Source organism: Pinus tabuliformis, chromosome 2_1 (assembly GCF_031772625.1).
Source record: "Pinus tabuliformis cultivar Carrire ecotype Pingquan chromosome 2_1, CPIR1, whole genome shotgun sequence".
In the NCBI taxonomy this organism is placed as follows: domain Eukaryota; kingdom Viridiplantae; phylum Streptophyta; class Pinopsida; order Pinales; family Pinaceae; genus Pinus; species Pinus tabuliformis.
In genome coordinates, this window is record NC_142299.1 from 537,254,198 (window position 1) to 537,268,280 (window position 14,083).

At 40.2% G+C, this 14,083-nt stretch overlaps 1 protein-coding gene across 1 annotated transcript; it reads right to left on the bottom strand.

Annotated features, from left to right (window-relative positions):
- Nucleotides 1-6,057: 6,057 nt before the first annotated feature.
- On the bottom strand, nucleotides 6,058-12,153 carry LOC149201391 (uncharacterized). Its single transcript, XM_089402941.1, has 3 exons — nucleotides 10,891-12,153; nucleotides 7,335-7,510; nucleotides 6,058-7,219 (listed from the first exon to the last, which is right to left on the bottom strand). The coding sequence occupies exons 1-3, from the start codon at nucleotides 11,915-11,917 to the stop codon at nucleotides 6,575-6,577; spliced, it is 1,848 nt and encodes a 615-aa protein (XP_089259067.1). The 5' UTR covers nucleotides 11,918-12,153; the 3' UTR covers nucleotides 6,058-6,574.
- Between the last annotated feature and the right edge of the window lie 1,930 nt (nucleotides 12,154-14,083).

Consider the following 14,083-nt stretch of genomic DNA (forward strand, 5'->3'; position numbering starts at 1 on the left):
ATAGTCGGATAGTACGGCCAAAGGTACAGTTGATCCTCCTTACTTAGTGCCCTGAAAGATTGAGCTGTGTACTACTATTGGACCCTTATGTATATTGCGATCTGTAGCACCTGACACTCCTTGAGACCATAGTTCCCTTGTCTCTCTACAGATAGCCCATCATCTTCTTTGCCATTCAAATCTAGTAGTGGGGGTTCGGTCGCTGCCACATTCCTACTCACACTCTGCAATTGAGGGTTTCGTAGACAAATCTGCCTATTTGTGCAGGGAGGAGGCTTGTGGCTCCTATATGTTGGGGTGATTCTCGCAAGACATTGGTCAGGATTAACTATTCTGAGAATTGGCTACTACAGTGTTCCTAAGCGAGGAGTAAAACTCCTTTCGGAGTTATAAAAATAAAAAATAAAAAGTCTGAGGCTCTCCCAGAATGCTTATAGGAGACTTAACCCATAAGAATCGAGACGACGCGTTGACCAAGGTGGTACCATTCACTTGTCAGCTTCAAATTTTCGGGTGGTCCTAAATTTTTTCACAGTGACGACAACTGAACCGGATCTATGCATGGTAAAAACCAGAGCTCAAGCTACGGCCAATGAGAAAATGGACACCCATGAAAAAAAGTTGGAGGAGTTAACGAGGCAGATCCAGAACTTAAATGACACAATCACAAAGGGCAAGTCGGTGTTACAATCGTAGGCATATGCTTTAATGAAAACCATGAGGGCGAATCTAGCCATTCTCTTCACTTCCATGGAAACCACCAACATTCCCACCCTCGACCACCCAAGTTGGACATGTACAAATTTGATGGGTCTCATCCAACCATATGACTATCACAAATGGACCAATATTTCACATTAATCACATCAGAGATGATGAGCAAGCTAAGTGTGGAAAGCCTTTATTTCGACCAAGAAAGATGGCAATGGTGGCAGTGGCATCAAAAGTGCGATGCAAGACCAATTACGTGGCAGATATTCTCAAAAGCCCTTTCTGATCACTTTGAACATGAATCTAATTTTTTGGGTCGTCTTACTAAGCTCAGACAAACAAGCACAATACAAGACTATATTACAGCGTTTGAAAAATTAGCATTCCGCACAGGAGGTCTGGGAAATGAATTCTACTTGGAATGTTTTATCAGTGGTCTCAAAGACGCCATACAAGCCCACGTCTGGATGCACCACCCAACCACATGGCTGGCAGCGTGCACAATGGCTCGTGAAGTGGAAAGCGCATTAGCGGCCCAGTCACCTCGTCCAAATTTCACAGCCAAGGGACGCCCCACCCAGACTTCGAGCACTACCCAAACACTTAAGGTTCAAAAGGTGTCACCAGCGGAAATGGCGGAAAGAAGAAAGCAAAGATTGTGTTACTACTGTGATGACAAATACTCACCGGGGCATAAATGCAAGGAACCCAAATTCTTTCAAATTGATGCTACTGAGGAAGCCCCACCCTTTGAGGGACCAGAGGAGGAAGATGAGGACAATCAGTAGGATAATGAGTTCCTAGCTACACCAGAAGAACCAGTGATCTCGCTCCATGCTTTGGCAGTGATTTCTTCTCCCCAAACTCTCAAAATCAGAGGTTTTGTTAAACACCACCCTGTAGTAGTCTTGATTGATAGTGGTAGCACGCATAACTTTATCCATCAAAGAGTCACAAAAGCAGTGCATTGTTTTGTCAGAGCAGTCTCTAACTTCCACGACCAGATTGTTGATGGGGGGACAATGAAATGTGACAGCCACTGTGAAAATGTCAAACTTCAAATGGGAGATTACCACCTAAAGACCCACATGTTTTCCATCAACATGGGTGGGTGTGACATTGTCTTGGGCGTTGAATGGCTCCGCACTCTCGGCCCAATCACAATGGATTTCCAGGAGTTATATATGAGCTTTACGCAGAATGACCACACGCATACCCTCCACGAACTCTAGGCAGGTGCTCCTCCTATCATCAGCGCGCATCGGATGGAAATGTTGCTAAAAAAGGGCCACCATGGAGTTATCGCCTAATTTAATGCCATCCAGACCTTCAATCCCACTTCTCTTCATATTCATCCTGATATGCAACAAGACTTAAACAACTATCTATAGGTCTTTGACAAACCTCATGAGCTTCCATCCTCGAGAGGGGAACATGATCATAGCATTACTTTGGTCCGAAGGGCACAACCACCAAATGTGCATCCATATAGATACCCTTTCGCCCAAAAGAATGAAATTGAAAAAATCATCAAAGAACTCCTAGAAACCGGTGTCATTCGTCCTAGCATCAGTCCTTATTCATCCCCTGTGGTCATGGTGCTCAAGAAAGATGGGGAATGGCATATGTGTCCAGACTTTAGGGCCCTCAACAAGTTGATGGTCAAAGATAAATTTCTCATCCTAGTTGTTGATGATTTGTTGGATGAGCTAAATGGGGCTCAATTCTTTACTAAGCTAGACCTTCGCTCGGGCTATCACCAAATTCGCATGAAAAAAGTAGACATTCCAAACACTAATTTCTGAACTCATGAAGGCCATTATAAATTCCTGGTAATGCCATTTGGTCTCTGTAATGCCCCATCCACTTTTTAGAGCCTCATGAATCACCTACTAAAACCATATCTCAAAAAATTTGTCCTTGTTTTCTTTGATGACATCCTCATCTACAACTCACTTGGGAAAAACATCTTCAACATGTAGACCTGTTGTTGCAACAGCTCCAGAAGCATAAATTATTTGTCAAATTGTCCAAGTGCTCTTTTGGCATGAAAGAAGTAGAGTATTTGGGCCACATTGTGGGGCGTGAAGGTGTCATGGTGGATACCAAAAAGATCCAGTGAATGCAGGAGTGGCCCCAACCAAAGACCTTGAAGAATTTGAGAGGATTTTTGGGTCTCACAGGCTACTATTGCAAATTTGTCCGCAATTATGGTCGCATAGATAGACCCCACTCACCTGAAAAAAAAAATTCATTCCTCTAGAATGATGAAGCGCAACAGGGATTTATAACTCTCAAACATGCCATGTGTTCCACTCCCGTAGTGGCACTACTCGACTTCAGGTACGGGTATTGGGGTTGTCTTAATGCAGGAAGGTCGACCCTTGGCCTTCACTAGCCAACAACTAAGTCGGACAAATTTGGAACAATCTACCTATGAGAAGGAGATGATGGCCATCTTACATGCAGTGGATACCTGGTGACCACACTTATTGGGGCGGCGTTTCCAAATCTGCACAGACCATCAAAGCCTTGAATATTTTTTGGAGCAACGCCTATCCTCGCTGCAACAAAATAAATGGCTAGCCAAAATGTTGGGATATGATTATGAGATAACTTACAAGAAATGGCGTGAAAATGTCGTAGCAGGTGCTTTATCACGCCGATTTGAGGAGAAAAGCACCCTGCTAGCGATCTCTATTCCCATTCCAGAGTGGATTGAAGAGGCTCACAAGGAATGGTTTTCACATCCTTCGCTCTCCCAACTCACTAAAAAATTGCAATCATATCCAAATTCCACAGCGGGCTACACTTGGCAAGATGAGATTCTTCGCTACAAGGACAAAGTAGTGATGTCACCAACATCCCCCCTCAAAAGTCACATTTTGGCAGAGTTGCACTCATCTCCCACTGCAGGCCATTCAAGCTTTCAGAAGATTTATGCTTGCACTTGACGTTCATTCTTTTGGACAAGCACGAAAAAGGACATTCTTACTTCTATAGCTGAATGTGATGTGTGTCAGCGCCACAAAGGATAAACAATGAAATCTCCAAGCACTTTACAGCCATTGCCCATCAGTGCCTCAATCTGGACGGATGTTTCTATGGATTTCATTACTGATCTTCCGAAGTCAAGCAACAAGTCAGTCATCATGGTGGTTGTGGATAAACTTTCTAAGTATGCTCATTTTTGCGCCCTACCCCACTCTTTTACACCCACTTTGGTGGCTCAATCTTTCATGGACCAAATTTTCAAATTGCATGGCATGCCCACTTCCATTGTGTCTGATCGTGACCCGATCTTCACCAATAACTTTTGGCAGGAACTCTTCAGGCTACAAGGTACCCAACTACAACTCAGTACTTCCTATCATCCCCAAACTGAGGTCAAACTGAAGCAGTCAACAAAGATCATCCCCAAACTGAGGTCAAACTGAAGCAGTCAACAAATGTCTGGAGACCTACCTCAAGTGTTTCACTTCAGAAAAGCAACATCTATGGGTACAGTGGTTACCTCTAGATGAATGGTGGTATAATACTAACTATTATGCCACCACCAAGATGACTCCATATGAAGCAGTTTATGGTCAACTCCCCCCTTCACCTACTTCTTATATCCCAGGATGCTCTAAAGTACAAATAGTGAATCAACACCTATAGAACTGTGCAACCATGCTTGCCCACCTCAAAGATAATCTCCATCAAGCTCAAAATCGCATGAAGCAACAAGCAAACCAACATCGTTCAAAGCGCACATTTCAAGATGGGGATCAAGTATTCTAGAGGTTGCAACCATATAAGCAAACATCATTCAAAGACGAGGGTTGTCAAAAATTATCTCCAAAATTCTATGGACCAAATCAAATACTTCAGCGCATCGGAGAAATAGCCTACAAGCTAGCCTTGCCTCCGACTGCAAAAATCCATCGGTCTTCCATGTCTCATGCCTCAAGAAAGTGGTTGGGAACAATTACAGAGTTCAAACCAGTGTACCAGAATTGGATGAAGAAGGTTCAATCTGGGTCCAACCTAAACAGGTTCTTGACAAGCGAGAACAGCACCTACGCAGGTGCACGATCAAGGAAGTCCTCGTCGAATGGAAAGACACCTCTCCAGAAAATGCGACCTGGGAACTAGCCACTGTTCTTCAGCAGTTTCCGCAACTTCAGCGTTGAGGACAAGGTTGTTTTTATGGAGGAGGGCATGTTAGGGTCCAACCATAATCCCCTTATTTATGTAATAGGGTCGAGTCATAGTTATAGTCAGTTAAAGAGTCAATAAAGCCCATATTAATAATTGTAAGCGGTTGACCCGCATTTAAAAAAGGGATCACAGTTAGTTGCAAATGGGCCATGGTATTAGATAGATGGTATTAATAAGAACCATGGTACTGACCTCCTATATAAAAAGGATAGAGACTCCCCATTTAAGAGCGTCGTGTATTATTTTGTAAACGAGTCCTACTTTATTGGAGGTTGCCCCCTCGAAGAGGCAAGTGATCTTGCTTTTTTTTCTAAATAATAAAATACATGCTGTTATTTCTCATCTGTTCTGTGTTTTGGGTTGTATTTCTTCGCATATTTGTTGTTCTAGCATCTTCTCGTAGGTCAAGAGCACATAACATCCTTTCCTCGAATTATATAGGGGTTTTACCCTCATCCTATAAAAGTTAAATCAGTGAAATCAAGAGGCTTCTTGTTAAAATCAATGGATGATTCCATGAACCTATTGGATTCAGAGTGGATGACTCCCCTAATTGAATATGGTTGCTTTGAATAAATGAAATCACTACCCTTCTTCGAAGCAAATATCACACTTAAGTAGATCAAATCACTACGGTTCTTTGAAGCAAATCCCAGATTCCAATGGATTCAAAGTGGACGATTTCCTGATTGAATATACGGTTCTTTGAAGCAAATCCCAGAGTCCAATGGATTTAAAGTGGATGATTTCCTGATTGAATATGGCTGTGATTATCACACTTGGGTAGATCAAGTCACCACCCTCTGAAGCGAAGGTTTATGCATGTTAATGGCAAAGCTCCTCTATGTTGCTCGTTGCTCTTGATGTCAGATAGATATGATGTCATGTGTTTAAATGTCAGATAGATATGATGTCATGTGTTTAAAGGACAAAATTCCAGGGTTGATAAGCTATATGTTGGGTAAGTATCATCCATTATTTCCAGGAACGAGATTAGTGAAAGAAATTTGGCATTATATTACAAGGTTTAAAACTTGGAAATCTAACACCATACCAGCAAGATAAGTGCCATTAACATTGTTAAGAATTATATTACAAGATTTAAAAACTTGGAAATCTAACATAATAGCAGCCAGAGGAATGGAAAAATAAGAAACAAAATATGTAAATATTGCCCCAAATAATTTATCCCCCTTCTTATCACTCTAGAAGTCCTCTTTACGATGACTTTGGCGATGTCTTATTGGACCCTTCTTCATGGTTTCTTGTTGGTCCTCTTCTTACTTAATTCATACAAATTTGACATGTATGCCAAGCAGAACGTGTCACAGAATCGATGGCATGATATGCTAGCAACCAGACACTTTCAATAGAAAACAAAAGCATATTTAGCATTTACAGAGTGCACAGGACAAATCAGATACTTTTTCCAAAAGCAGATCCTCCCAAAAAACTAAGAAGAACAGCTTTCCGACAGGGTTTAGAAAAACTATTCAGCCGATCCGATTGCCCAAACAAAAGATTACATTTGAATGGTTGATAAGGTTACGCTTTCTAGACCAGTAACTGAGAAGTGATTACTTCAAACTTCCATTAGCAGGTGGTTCAGTGAGCATCAGGAGCTCAGTGCATGGCTTCCACAATACCAAATAAAGCAGACCTAATGTGAATATGAAGACTGGTAAGAAGTTGCCGGAGGCACACCACTGCCAATATTATAGCTTCCATAATTGGTTGATCCACGAAAAGAGCCAACTCCATACAAAGACGATTGTAGATGGTCTGATGGATATAAATGAGAATTTGACAGAGATGATGGTTTGCTTCCAACATCATAGGCTGATTGATAGATGCCTTGGCTTCCTCTGTCATATACACCCTGACCAGGTAAACTGTAAGATGGGATACTGGCCACTGGAGCAGGACGATATAAGTGAGAAGAATTGGGAAAGACAAAGGCCCTCGGAGAGTTAGGTTTATGGAGCAGTGCAGAAGAACTGGAAAAGGAAAAGGCACTGGGAGCAGAAGGTTTAGGGAGAAGTGCACCAGCACCAGAAAGAACACCAGCACCAACACCACCACTAGGTCGAGACATTTTAATCTCAGACTTGATGGCTTCTTCAGGTTTTTTCCTCTTTGCCTTCTCAGTGGCATTTTCAGGTCTTTTCCTCTTTGCCTTGTCTTTCTGTAACTGATCCACACGCTCTTCAAGATCTTTAGAAGACACCTGTGATTCAAGTTTGTGCTCTTCAATGCACTTAATTGCATTTTTCAATAAATCTATTTCTTTTGAGGCTGCATAATTCTGCAATAAGACATGCAACTGGTCAGAGCATATAACCGAGTGACAAGTTCATATTTGATAGTAATTTTATATTAACGAGGCAACATGCACAGCAAGCACATAAGAGTAAAGATACCTTTGCACCAACAGTGTTTTTCCCCTTATTTGCTAATCTTTTTGATACTTTCCGTGCGTACTCTAGATATGCCTTCAACAACAGCACAGGTGGAAATTTTTCTACGAGTCCAAATGCATAGACAAACCGAATAGCATCAATTCGCTTTCCACCACTACTCAATTTTTCCACAACCTCTGCAACAAACAAGACCAATCATGTCATGCAGAACCACAATCCACACATCGGAAGATCAAAGTGTTGCAAAGAACTTGAATAAACCCCACAAGGCTCTGAAACCCCTCAATACAACTAAGAAAGTCACAGTTAGTCGTCAAATGAACAAACATCTCTCTGAATAACTAAAATATCAGATGACTAACAATCCAGTCCATTAACTGGCAAAAAAAACTGTATAGCAGCTCACAAATTAGATTAACATTCATTGATCTTAGGAAAGCAGATGTATAGTTTGAAAAAAAAAAATCTCTGCATTTGGACAGACTAATCTAATAAAATCACATGCCTATAAAAGCACCTATTATGAACACAATTACATCAAGAGAATTGCTCTACAAACTAGCCAATACAAAAGCTACTCATGAATCCTTTGGCTGTCGCCTGCAGAGATAAGTGGAGATGCGTCATTCAACAGTTCACCAATGGTACATGTTCTTAATAAGCCTAAAGTTGTAAGTAGTTAAAGTAAGCTACTTCAAACAATTTCTTACCAAAATCAATTGGGTGATGAAACTAGCTCAATATTTTAGCCAGCTCTCAAGTTTTGACGGGATATTGATAAGTAAAAATAACTTTATAAGGAAGATTGGGCAGCATGTCGTATCATATTTATATTTAATTAAAATAGTATCAGTTTGATGAAGGGCAATGGGTTTGGGTGGGTGGAGCTGTCCAAGAAGTTAGCTTTTTCTTACACATCATTAACTTCTCACCATCAATCTAGGCTTCTGATTGTGGTTTGATTCAAACCAATATTTTCTTGGGCATCACCACATTTTTAACAACAGACAAGAAAACTCAATCAAGACAGATGTGCTTCCCTGTTACAGTGATATCACTGGGACCACCACCAAGAACACAGAATCAGAACTAAACATGAACAACTGAAATTGTTTTCTACAATGATGCGTGCCCACAAAAAATAGTCATTTGCAGTTTGTCCAGTTCACCCCTTGGGGACCTCAAACCGAGTTGTGAACAGGTTCAACTTGTTCAATCTGCCGGTTTAATCAATTTCACCAGGACCCAACCAGCCAATTTGCCATTTGGTTGTTCAAAATCTCTATTAAAGAATAATTATTAAAATTTTAACATTTTATGTATATTTAGATAAGTTACCAGGATATGGATACAGATCCAGATAGAGATCCGCCAGATTTATGAAAAGCCAGGATCCAAATATGGCATGGAAATTACAAGTAAAAGGATATAGAAATATATTTTTAATAAAATAAAAGAACAGAGTCTAGAATCAAAACCATTCAGGTATCACAAGAGTAGAACTAAATGTTGTACTTGTAACCATAACCGAAAAGAGAGAATTCTCATCCATATTAATATTCACCATCCATGTATTGTTACTAATAGTTTAATAAGTTATTACCATCGTTGATTATTGATGATAAAACCATTTCGGCATAAGCATGTAAGCAGGTCATGACTCATAGCAGTTTTGTAAGCCACATTCACATGTCCATAATAGTGGTGAATGTGGTTTTCTTAAAGAATATGACATGACTAAATAAAAGTGTAAGTGAAGTGACCAACATCGCAGCACACAAGGACAAATCAGACATTGAGGACAAGTCTTGGCATAGAGATAAATCAGACCTTGATTACGAATAACGTATAGGGTTTTAATCTCGAGGAGTATCGGCTATTGGAAATTTTCCATTTACAAATCAATTTCTCGGGGTATCCATTGGTCCAAAAAAACCTGGAATATTTGGGATCCATTTCATGGGCTTAGCATCTGTTTCCTTTGGGGTATCCGTTACTGTGAACCTGTTCACGCAAACAATTCATAAAACTAGCCATCAGCTGATTCCGATCTGAGTCTAGTTTGACCTTGGACCAATTCCAAGTCCAATTCGAGCTTCTAAAACATTGGTGATTTGAAATTCAACATGCGCACCCTACGAAATAAAATAGCAAAAGAGATTTTTTAAGGGATACCAAAATAGTCAAGGTAATTTTGAACTTGCAATTTTAGATATCGATAAGACTTGTTTAGCAAACACAGAATATACTCAGAAAGACGAGGAAAATCACAATTCTAACAAGAAAGAACTATCACAAGATAAAGCTATCAGGATTGAAAACCAAATTCACTTCTTATGACTTGAAGATCTGTAAGTCCATTTTAAAGCAAACAAAAATTGTTCAAAAGCCAATGTTGTTACAGCATTCTACCTATACGAGGTTACAAGGTGTCCAGTTTTAACAGCTCGCACCCAGGTTCAAAAAGCCTGAAGACATAGCCGTATTAATTTGACTAGTAGAATCATCTATTTAATCTGAGATTTAGCGGGAGTCTCAGCATCTTTGACAAGCAACAAATACCTAGTATTTCAACAGATGAGGCCGGGTGAAAATACTTGGCATAATCGGCATAATAGCCTCTCTAGTCGGGCCACCTAAGCCAAAGGTCGAGTCCATTTCCTTAGAAAAGAGCTATCTACCCACATAACACAAAAAGGAAAAGCAGGATGGAAGGGAGCCATATGAGATGCATGTGCACAGTTCATTGTAAAAGGGTGGCCGCATAGTATTTTAAGGAATCATCTGCTTGAGTCTAGGGATTTCTCTCTGCTCAATGTACAAACTACAGGGATTGCCATGATGTGCGTATACACAAGGTACGAATTTTGCTGTAAACTAGTTTTGAACACTGTCAAATTAAGGTTTTTAACATATAAAGCCGAACCTCAACTACGAGCTGCTGATGATGATTGGTCCACCTATAATGAAGATAAATAAATAAGATGGTGTTGTTGATGACTGTTCCAATTATATAATGAAAATCGTTCAGACGTTAGAACAGTTTATTAATGTCGAACAAATGACAACAAACGTATATCGATGGGACAAAAAGAGTTCAAGAGTGTAGGTAACAAAAACTGGGAGTTGACAAACAACTACTACATCAAAACTCAGAGCAGGAAAAGATAAAACACTGAGTGTATCGTTAAACGCTAATATATAGCTAAAAGAAATTATAAAGAAGCTGCAAGAAAAAGAAAGACATATAAAACAAGGCGCAAGAGCAAAAAATATGCTAGAGACTGAGAAGTCTCGGTGTCGAACAGAAGAGAAGGTTACTTCAAAAACAAATAAGGACTAACCAAGCCACTACACAAACACGGGAAAAACACATTAAAACGCACAAAATAGCGAACTCCAACCCCCTGGCTGCTGGTGAATGGTATACTTTTTATTTTACGTATAAAGTATACAGTATAAACTGATGATGTAACCCTCAGCAAACTTTGCCTAAATACAAAAGCTAAACTGAACCTAGATACCCGCTGAAACAGAAAAGGCAAAGTACAGCAACCTGGTATCTTGTGACTAATTTGAAGCGCACGGCAGAGCTCCGGCGCCTCCGGGTTACTGGAAATGTGAAGGACTAGCGTACATAAGTCGTCATCGTTAAATTCCTTTGAAATTCCGTAAGAAGCCAAGAGCTGCAAGAATGCGTGTGCTTTCACAGGAGAGATCCGGGAAGCGTCGGCGCTCATTTTAGATTTCCAGGTAGCAGCAATTTTCAAAGCATCTTTTTGCGCCTTCGACGATACCTTGTCCGGCGACAAAACAGAGGGAAGCGACTCCAAGAGCAAATCACACGCATATCTCTGCGCATCAAGGCTCTTAGGCGGTTTCCGCTCATGACCGGCGGGATAAAAACCATCCAGGGTCTGTAAAACCAGCTTGGCCGGGTCCGCAGCACATCTCAGCGCCGCGGGGACTTCATTACGGACCGCCGTGACCTCATAGGCACTGGCTAAGAAGGTCCGGAGGCCCTCGCCGTCCATATTCTGGCATAGAGATTTCAGCTTTGGGCGCGGATTCACGGCACGTTTTACGGCCAGCGAGGTCTTTTTAGGGTTTTCAGTGCTCTTTTTTGCGGGGGAATTTTTCTCCGAGGTCTCATTAGGGCTTCCCGTGCTCTTTTCTGTGGCGAATTCCTTCTCCGAGGTCTCATTATGGTTTCCCGTGCTCTTTTCTGTGGCGGATTCCTTCTCCGAGGTCTCATTAAGGTTTCCAGTGCTCTTTTCTGCGGCGGATTTTTCCTCCGAGTTCTTATTGGGGTTTCCAGCGTTTCCTTCTGCAGTGGATTTTTTATCCGCGGTCTCATTGGGGTTTCCAGTGCTCGTTTCTGCCGCTGCTTGTTTCTCCTTTCCATTTTCCTTCCCCCTTTGTCCGAGATCTTCGTAGCGCTTTTGCAACGTCCTCTCAAGCTCGTTGAAGAGGTCCTCGAGCTCCTTCCATTCGACGGTGAAGTTCACCAGGGCTGAAGAATGGGATTGTAGCTCCAAGAACGCCTTCTGCAGCCGCTCCTCCCTAAAGCCGTCCGCCACCATGGTTGACGATAACAAACTTGCTATGACATGAACAATGGATCTTTAATTTCTTTGAACTCAAACAACGCTATGAACCTGCACAGATATCGGTAAGATTGTGCTATAATACTCTACCCTGCAACTCTACATGCGCCACCTGGCTTCCTTTGGCCTCTAATATATCTCAATCCCAGCGACCGGGCTGTACCCATCTTTATATTCGCACATTGTGGCTGCAAACTATCATATGGGTTTAGATATGGGTTTAGAAATCTTATCATATGGATTTAGATATGGGTTTAGAAATCTCATCCATAATGAGACCTTTTTATTTTTTAATATTATTATTATTATTTAATTTCAAAAAAAAAAAAATTGTTGGATAAGGGGCTCACTTTTAGGCAGTGATTTCACTCCTACGTCTATAAAGGTATACATATTCTATCTCATAAGTTTGAAGTTCTAATCTCTCCCCACTCTAGTTTTGAACCTGTGATCTCTCAGGAGGAAGCACATTTTCTTAATACTTTTGTTTTCTTCGCCTTTGAGATGTGGACTACCCGTAATATGGGAGAAACTTCTATGTTTTGGGAATATGTTCTGTTAGTGGGATTAAAACTAGGCATATGGGGTATTATCTTTGATAGTAAACCCAAAGATATCATTGCAATCATGGGTTAGATTCTGGTTTTTTTAAGGATTATGTCAAGCTTTGGAAGCCTCTCAGAAGTCGATATTTTTGTCTTCCTCCTATTTCTCTATCTCTCTATCCGAAAACACAAGCTTCTTTGATGTAGCTTATCAAAACAGGGTTTGTGGAGGGGGGCCACCATTTTCCTTCCTAACAATGTTTCCTTGTACATCTAGAATGCAGGTGCAGGGACAAATACTAAAGCAAAAGTGGTGGTTGCTTCGGCACTTTTATTTTTGGAACCTCATTAAATATATCCACTATGCATGTTTTTGGTGATTCAAAGTGTGTGGTGGATTGGTTCTTTGGAAATGGCCATATGAGGGTATTCTCACTGAAGCACTGGAAAGGGCCATCTGAGGGTATTCTCACTAAAGCACTAGAAAGGGCCATCTGAGGGTCTTCTTGTTGAAGCACTCGATGGATTACATTCAATATTTCAAAGGTCTCTTTCAAAATTTGTTCTTCCAGTGCATTTTGAGAGAATGGAATCAGCTAACGGACCTTTTGTCCAAAGAAGCTTTGCAAGTGGAGGATGGTTGCATCTTTTTTGAAGAAAGAAGTGGTCTTCAGCTTTGAAGGAGGGGATCTCTCCAGATTCCAAGTGATCTTCAGTTGGCCCAGCTGGATCACTTACATTAAATTCCTATGAATATGTGAGTTTTGTAAACTTTTAATTTTTGCATTCTTTATCTATGCCTATATAGTTTCGAGGCTATTGTAATATGAGCGTGCTCTATCAGTTGTTTTGGGTCAAAATCTCCCTGGCTTTTTATCAACATTTCTCAAACTTACTGGTAAGTGATGTCTAGGATGTATCTTTCTTAGTTAATTTATTTCTTTGGAACTCTCTCTAGTCTATATATTTGTATATCTGAGAAGTTTTATTTCAAACTAATTTGTGTTGGTACTCCTTTTATATTTATAATGGAAGGATGATCTCTCCTATATGGGGAAAAAAATTTGGTGTGTATGGTTTTGTTTTTTCCTTTTGGGTTTGTTGTGGTTACTTATATTAGGTTTTTGGTTTGTAATGTCAAGGGATAAAAGGATAAATAGTTTGAATGCCCAAGAAGTAAGTTGTTCGTACTCCTTTGATTTAAATTCTCAATAATATATTATCTTGTTGTATTTTAGGTAGTGTTTCTAATGAGGCAACTCAATTTTAAATTGGAGTTTTCATTTATGTTTTTTTGGATCGATCACATTAATTTATCAATGTCAATATTTATAACCAGCCAATATTGTTTATTATCAAGGTGATAGAAAGTGGAGTGGTTACAACTAACTTAAAGTTGATGATGGTAGCTAATCAAATTTAACATGGGTTTTATTTAAGTGATCTATATGAATTATTGAATCTTTTGACTTAAATACAAAGAAAAATAATAATGAATAGTGATTGTTTATATTAAACTCAAGGGTTCTAATGGGCCATGATTTTCCATGAATTTTGACACAAGAATGTGTTTATATTAATATGTTCTCATGAACCA

Bases quoted from the DNA above. Each gene is read 5' to 3' on its own strand.
- LOC149201391 (XM_089402941.1), bottom strand. From the start codon at position 11,917: ATGGTGGCGGACGGCTTTAGGGAGGAGCGGCTGCAGAAGGCGTTCTTG. The intron at 7,511-10,890 runs GTTGCTGTACTT...TGTTTGTTGCAG, and splicing joins AATTAGTCACAAGATACCAG to AGGTTGTGGAAAAATTGAGT. The intron at 7,220-7,334 runs GTATCTTTACTC...GTCTTATTGCAG, and splicing joins AAAACACTGTTGGTGCAAAG to AATTATGCAGCCTCAAAAGA.